Source organism: Silene latifolia, chromosome 6 (genome assembly GCF_048544455.1).
Source record: "Silene latifolia isolate original U9 population chromosome 6, ASM4854445v1, whole genome shotgun sequence".
NCBI classification, from domain to species: domain Eukaryota; kingdom Viridiplantae; phylum Streptophyta; class Magnoliopsida; order Caryophyllales; family Caryophyllaceae; genus Silene; species Silene latifolia.
In genome coordinates, this window is record NC_133531.1 from 95699238 (window position 1) to 95707046 (window position 7809).

The window sequence follows — 7809 nt, forward strand, 5'->3', positions numbered from 1 at the left end:
GGACCTTTTCTATTCTCCAAGTCTCCAGCCTCCTAACTGGTGCGTCTATAGGTCTCCTTCTCACATGGCCAAACCATCTTAGTCGGTTTTCCATCATCTTGTCCTCTATTGGCGCCACTTTTACCTTTTCCCTAATCACCTCATTCCTTAACCGATCTTTCCTTGTATGTCCGCACATCCACCTCAACATGCGCATCTCCGCCACACTCATCTTTTAAATGCAAAAGTTGATAAAACGGGTAAATGCATGAATGCGCATCCACGAGTTTAAACCTAACAGGTGAGCTTTCTATGTCGGTTGTTTTAATCCAAGTATCAAGTATTTGATGTCGAGTTGGATTTAATGTTGATTTGCATGCAAGACGGAAATTAAACATCCATTTACAGAGTTAGGTTTATGGTGCATAACGTGATCCATTTGTCTTAGTAAGGCGTTTTGCAAATATAATGTAAAATGGGCATATTTGTCATCTGATCCGTCCTGTATTCGGATTAACCGAAGTCGGGATCGTCCTAGACAAGTGCTGGAAGGAAACAGACCTTGCATTAGGCAGCCAGAAGAGGCGCGAGCCATCAGGCGATGCAAGCAGGTCTGCCCTGGTTTGAAAATGGAAAAATGAGTGGTCTGTTTAGGCGCGGGTCAACAGACGATAGAAGAGCGTCTTCTGACCATTGAAAAATTTCGTAAAGTGTATTGAAAAATGGGTGTTTAAACCCGTCTTGATTTGAAAAGACCGTTTAGGCTGCTTTTGTGTTGATATGAAGAACGAGACTTGAATGATCGTCATTGTTTTGACAATATTTGATGTCGGGTTCGGTTTTGCAAGCTTGAGATGAATAGTTTTGAAAATGATTATGAACTAATTGTTTTAAGTTCATTTATTTGTAATTAGTCAACGTTTTATCATCGTACTCGGGTTAAAATCCAACATGGTATGTAGAACCAAGGATGATTTTGTGTTGGTGACTAATACATTTGTTTTGAAAATGTAAAGAAATGAGAAAGGTTTTAAAATACCCTTCAAAATGTAATTAACCAAATATTATCACCGAAACACGGATTAAACCGTCATGGTATTAGAAACCAAGGGTGAAAAATGTTTCATGGTTAAAAATTTGTTATAAAAAGATGATTTGAAATATTTGAAATGGTAAAACCGATTACAAATATAAAATGAAAATAAAGGGGAAGAAGAGATCAAACACGGTTGGATTTAGGTTGAGAGAGGCTTTAGGCGCGAGCCTGACTGCTACACAAGCAGCCCCTGTCTCAACCAAAAATCCGGTTTTGGCTCATTTATCCCATATCTGGACCATGTTATGCATGTTTTAGCATGTTATAGTCATGAAACAAATGAAAAAACATGATAGAAGAAGATTTTTACACCCTCATACTTACATGCTAGGCTTGAGACGAGAAATCGACGAAAGTGTATCAACTTGTTTGGTCGAAAAACTCGGTTTGAAAACCGTTTTAGCAATGTAAAAGAGTGTTTTAAGTTTAGTGATGGTGTAGTGGTCGAGATGGTCGGTCAAGTGGTTTAATGCACGATGATGGTACCAAACAATGTGTAAGGCTTGTGTTTACGATCGGTAGGTCGTAAACACGTGTCGGTTTGTGACTTGAGAAGTCGAGTCTAGAATTTTAAGAGAGAGGTGAGGGGGCGGACACTCGCGTAACTCTCAAATGGTGGCATTTGAGGGGTATTTATAGGAAAATGGGTGGTTGTGTGCGTTTTGAGCGACGTGGCCGCATGGGCTGCTCGAAGAGGCGCGAGCCATTTCGCGGGTCTTCGAGGTGTCTTGTCACTATTACGCAAGTGTAATCATAATTTGTTCTATCCTAGGTTTTGGATGAACTTGATTTGTACTTGACCATAAAGGATTCTGTGAAACCTTAACATGGAAGTATTTGAAAAGTTTTTTTTTTGTGTTTGACTCGATTTGACTCGTCGTTGGAGTCGGAATTTGAATTTTCAAGTCGGTTTTTGGTCCGGTGTCGGTTTTGACTCTAATTAGTGTCATTGTGACCCCGTCGTCATGCATTAAACACTCCAGGTACTTTTGAAATGTTTTATTTTCGAAATCGTTTTAAGTTTTTCGACGTATAGTTGTACAAAACTGTCGATCAAACGCTGCGATTCCTAAGCATGTTGTAGTCCGATAATCATCGGGTGTTTGTTGGAGACTCAACAGATACTGGGTATTTACATCTTCCCTCCTCTTTCTTGTCATGATTTAACCCCTTCTCTTTCTCTCTCTTCTCATTCACAGCCATCTTCTTCTCCTACCCCGCCCATTATCTTTGTTCTTATCTCCTCCATCTCTGATATACGATTAATTTACCTCTAATTCCCTCTTTCTTTTATGCATACCGACTCATAACGAGTCGGTTTCGGGTGTTTTTCCTTGCATTTTGTGCCCAATGCCCGTACTTGTTACCTTGTGCATCCTTTTGTAGGAAACGATCCAAGTATGGAGAAATTGGGGCAAGAAAGGCACCCCATTGCCTTTACATGAAGAAGAGGTGAAGAAATGCTGAAGAGTGTGTTTTTCACGTGAGGCCGTGCAGCCCGGTCTAGCCACCGGCAAAACACACCCCAGAGAATGACTTAAGATTTTGAAGAAAAGTTGAGGAATGTGCTTTGCACGGCGTGAGCCGGCAACCGCCCACCGGTAAAGCACAAAGAAGTGGGATTAATTGGAGAATTTGGTGAAAAACAAGCTTGGCCTCATTGCCGGTAGGAGCACCGCACGGTCAACCGGCATTTCACACATCACAAAGAAGAAGAAAGTCCTAAAGAAGGTGTTTTGCCGGTGGGCCGGCAACCGCCCACCGCAAAACACGACGATGCGGATGTTTTAATTCTTTGCACGGTTTTGCGGTAGGAGCACCATTTGCGTGCACGTGAAAAAAGCAGACGGGATTTTGGGCTTTTCTTCCTCTTTTCTTCTTAATCTTGTACAAGCCTATAAATACCCCTCTCCTTAAACCCTTTGACACACAACCCTAGATCTGAATTATTTCCCTTTCCAAGTTTCAAACTTTGTTAATTATTTCACTAATCATTCCCTAATTAAGCTAGTTCTTCAATTAATTGGGGTTTGAATTTGGGTTTGTAAGAAGATTGAAGGATTTCCTTCTTTATTATTTCTATTCCAAATTCCTCTTTTGCATTTGTGTTGGTATTAATTCTCTCCCTATTTTCAATTGTTTACACTTTGTTCTTCCTTCATGCTTGTTTGATTGTTTATGTTAAATTGTTGTTGTTTGTTTGTTGTTGTTATTTTCATCATTGTCCATCTTTTTATTGTTCATCTTTCCTTTGTTTCTCTTTCATTTGCTCATACTTGGATAGTTGTCCTCAAAGACTTAATCTTTGAGTTGATTTGGTTAAAGATTGCATCTTTAGGTTTAATCACCCTTGTTACTAGATTAAATCATCTTTCTTTACAACTATTGTTGGATTGTTGCATGTTTAGTAGTAAGATTCACCTTCTCACCATGTTTGTGACCAAAGTTTCCATCTTTATTGTTTATTTTGCAATTAGGACCATGATTAGTGAGTAGTCTTCCACTAGGGCTCGGTTTGACCCAACATGAGTAATTTCATTAATTGAATTTCATAAAGGCTAATTATTTGGGGAAATTGGTGAGGGTAGTTTAGAGGAATGACTTGGTTTATGGGTTGACTTTTGGGTAGTGTCGACTTACGACCCTTGACCACCAACGAGAGTTGGTTAGGTTGTGATTTGGATACCCGAGATTTGACCCTATTGTTGACCTCGGTTGAGACCGAAAGGGAGAACCGGGGTAGGACACCTCTAAATTAGCGTTTGAAATCGACCCTCGAGAGAGGGAGTGGGATGACCCGGGAATTGATGGGGCTTAATGACCTTAGCAAATATCGGACTACCTTGGGAAAATGCATGTTTTTGGGGTAGTCGGGTATTGAGTTAGGGATTCCGACCTTCGAACCCGAGAGGGGGGTTGGTGGGTAGTGCTAGTGTCCTATTTCGAACCCGAGAGGGGGGTCTTAGGCGAATTAGAGCCGTCACCTCCTCACCTAACTACCCTTGTGATTAGCCTAGAGATTTAACTATGTGGAATTGCGAATTGTTTGGGAAGAACCGAGTCTTAGGCCGTTTAATCATTTGAATTACAACTTATCCTTCGTTCTTGCTTATTTTCCTTGCTTTTGTTAAGTTTGCATTTCATTTTGTTTTAGGTAGCATTAGTATAACAACCCCATCTTTTATTTTCGACTTAGCTAAACGATCGGATTAGAACAATTAGTAATCTTTTCAACTCCTTGTGGGATCGACCCTTAATAGTGTACAACGATAAAATCGTGCACTTGCGAGGTATAGCTTGATACCATCAAGTTTTTGGCGCCGTTGCCGGGGAGATCAACGGATTGATATTTGTTGAGTCTTAGATTTGTTAGACTACGTATTTGTTACTTGTTACTTGTGATAAGATGGCTAGTTTTCATTTCCCACAATTTGAGCATGAGCCATTTTATTGTTATTTTGATAGGCTTGGTGAATATGTTGGTCAATTTGGTAATTGTTTTGAAACATGGGAACTTTGCCTTGTTGTGTATTATGGCATGAATCAAGAGTCTTGGACCATAGTCAACTATATGTGTGGTGGACAATTCATTGACACAAATTATTTGGAGAATTGGGAACTTTTTAGAAGGTTGGCTAATGATACATACCAATGGGATTTGAATACCTCCCCTCCTAAATCAAGCCTTGAGATCATGATTGAACAATTCATTGAAACAACAAACCAATACATCGACACTCTTACTCATAGTTCAAGTGATTTGAAAAATGTTGAGAACTTTAAGAGTGATGTCTTGAGTGATAATGATAATGGTTTTGTAGAGTCTTGTGAATTTGTTCCTAATGATAATGTGATTGTGTCTCTTGATTCTCCCACCTTTGAACATGAATTGAATGAATCTTCAATGTCTTTGTTGGAAAATGATAACATGTTTAATGGTGATAATTTTGTGGAGTCTTATGTGATTTCTCATGATGATAATATGTCACCTCTTGATGATTTTAATTTGGTTAATGACTCTCCTTCTTTGGTCCAAGATGATGTTGAGCAATTTGGTGTATGTGAGTTTGAGACCATGTTATTTCATGATGATTATGAGTTGGGTGAGCCGAGTGATACACTTGTTATGGATGAGGTTGAGCAATTTGGCATATGTGAGTATGAGAGTATGTCATTTGAGGTAGATCATGAGATGGTGGAGGAGTTGAGTAAAGAGTGTTTTGAGGAGAGTGGTACTTTCAACGAGTCTTGGGAAAAAGAGAGTCTAAACATGTTTGATGATAGTCTTGAGGTGAAGTGGGATGATGATATTGTGGATATTGTTTCTTTCGGAGAACCCACCTTTGAGAGATTTTTCCAAGAACCCTCGGTGTCTATCCTTTTTATTGAGGTTGATTCTCTTATTCCCATTGATTTCCTTCCTCTTGACTTTCTTACCCCATCTTACGAGCTTATGATTGAGGAGTGTGATAATATTTCCGAAAAGGTTGTTGTGGCTCCTTATTTAGCTCTTGAGGGTTGCTTGAATGAGAAATTTGAGGATAAGGAGAAGGATGAAGTGAAGGGCAAGGAGACTAGTGAAGTCTCCAATGTTGTTGATTGCCCAAGTGGTTTGGAGTTTGATCACCCTCCTCCCACAAGGGAGGACATGTTTTACACCATTGAATTTGAAAGTGAGGTGGAGAATGATCAAACTCTAGATGAAAGGAGGAAGCTTAAAGATGTGAGCTTAAATGATGATGGGAAGGCGATGAGTGGCATTGCCCATAGATTTTGGGATCCCGGATAGTTTTAGGACCAAGCTTAGGTTTGGCGGTTTCCTTAAAACCGCGCTTCTTGGGAGGCAACCCAAGCTTTTTATGCATTCTTTTTCCTTTTGATAAATTTTTCTAAAAATCCAAAAACATGTTCTTTTCTTTGAAAAAAAAAATTGAAAAACCAAAAACTTGCATTTAATTTCAATTTCCTCCACACATTTGTTTCTTTTTGAAACACGGCAAATAAATAAGTGTGGGGAGGAAATCTTATATTTCAAAAATCTTCAAAAATTGTATTTCATTTCCGAATTTCCTCCACACATTTATTTCCATTGGAAATTACGTAAATAAATAAGTGTGGGGAGGAAATTCTATTATTTAAAAATACAAAAACATGTCGTTTATTTTTCTTATTTCTTCCCTACATTGTGTTCCATCGAGGACGATGTAAATTTTAAGTGTGGGGAGGAAAATATCCACCTTGTGTATATTTGTTTATATTTGTATATATTTACTTGTTAATTTGAGAAAATTACAAAAAAATGTCTAAAAATTGATAAATTTCAAAATTTTCAAAATTTTTGCATTGTTTATATTATATATATTGCATTTGTCCTAACCATTTTGATAGGCAACACATGAATCATCGGAGAAGACGCTTGGTAAAATTCTTCCAATCCTTTCTCCTTTATCCTTCCTTTTCTTTTTGTATATATAAGCATGGAGGAGGACGGGATATGTGATGTGGGTGTTCCGTTTGGGAACCGTTTTGGATATGCTTGTGTTGTTGGTGTGCTGTTAGGACTAGATATTGTATGCATTTATATTAGACATGTATATATGTGTTCACTCTTGCATTCACGTAGCTTGTTCATATGTTTAGTTGCATTTCATACACTTTGCATCGTGTTTGTAAATAGTTGCATAGAGGGTCTAAATGTGGAGGGTATATGTCGTCAATGATGATAATCGTTTTGCCCGTGTCATTTCCCTCTTGATAGCTCGTGCCTTTTGATGACACATGTTAGGGTTTTTGCTTGCAAAAACCCGGAAGTCTAGCTTAACAACCAAGTTGCGACCACCTTGTGAGACCGTATTAGGCCCTAGACTTGACCTAGGACCGACATAGCTACTAAAATGTGAGGATAGAGCCTTCATATGGCCGGTCCATCAAACCGGTCCCGTAGGTATTTGAGAGTAGTTCTCCTTACGTGGTATGTCATGTCAAAACGCATAAGTATGGAGCTCATTCCTTGATTCCGTAGAAGTGTTTATGTGCATATTGAGACGATTTTGTTCAATAAAGTAACCTCACAATAGCCAAATAAGCCTTTGTTATGCCCTTGAGTCAATTGTTTCCTTTTGTTAACCCATTTTGAGCCTAAGCCTTGTCGTTTCTATTGCCAACAAAACAACTACATCCCATAAACAACTCACCTTGGTTGAGTAGTTCGTCATTGTGGTTTCTTTTGTGGAGTATATTTGGGTTGAAATTTTGACTCTCCTTGAGGTGTATGATCTTAATGCCACATGAGTGAAATGCAACTTTGGCTACTCTTGCTTAATAAGAGGTGAACAAGTCATGAAAAATGCAAGAAAAAAAATCAAATAGAAAAAAAAAAAAAAAAAAAAGAAAGACAAAAAAAAAATGAAGTGAAAAACAAAAAGAAAAGAATGTTGTATTTGTGTTCAATAAAGGGTTGATGGATTTGCAATTGATCTTGTTTCGAAAAGAAATGAATGAGTTTTGGAAATGACAATCTTTGTCAAATTTTGTGGAAGAATCATTTTGCATTTGCTATGGTTTAGTGAATTGGTTAGATGTGGCGACTACTCGATCCTTAGCCCCACATGTCTTAAAATGGTGCTTTCACCAACCCCTTTTCACCTAACCTAAGCCCCGTTACAACCCGATTGTCTCTCTTGTATGTGCATCATTTTGACACTTCTCTTGCGGATATTGGATGGAGTACCATA

The 7809-nt window shown here is 38.5% G+C and overlaps 1 protein-coding gene across 1 annotated transcript; it reads left to right on the plus strand.

The window, feature by feature from the left end:
- Nucleotides 1–3189: 3189 nt before the first annotated feature.
- LOC141587019 (uncharacterized) lies at nt 3190–7499 on the plus strand. The gene is made up of 2 exons (XM_074408431.1): nt 3190–3413; nt 3553–7499. The coding sequence occupies exon 2, from the start codon at nt 4482–4484 to the stop codon at nt 5862–5864; it is 1383 nt and encodes a 460-aa protein (XP_074264532.1). The 5' UTR covers nt 3190–3413; nt 3553–4481; the 3' UTR covers nt 5865–7499.
- The last annotated feature ends 310 nt before the right edge of the window (nt 7500–7809 follow it).

What these genes read in the sequence shown, in the direction of transcription:
- LOC141587019 (XM_074408431.1), top strand. Translation starts at nt 4,482, where the DNA reads ATGGCTAGTTTTCATTTCCCACAATTTGAGCATGAGCCATTTTATTGT.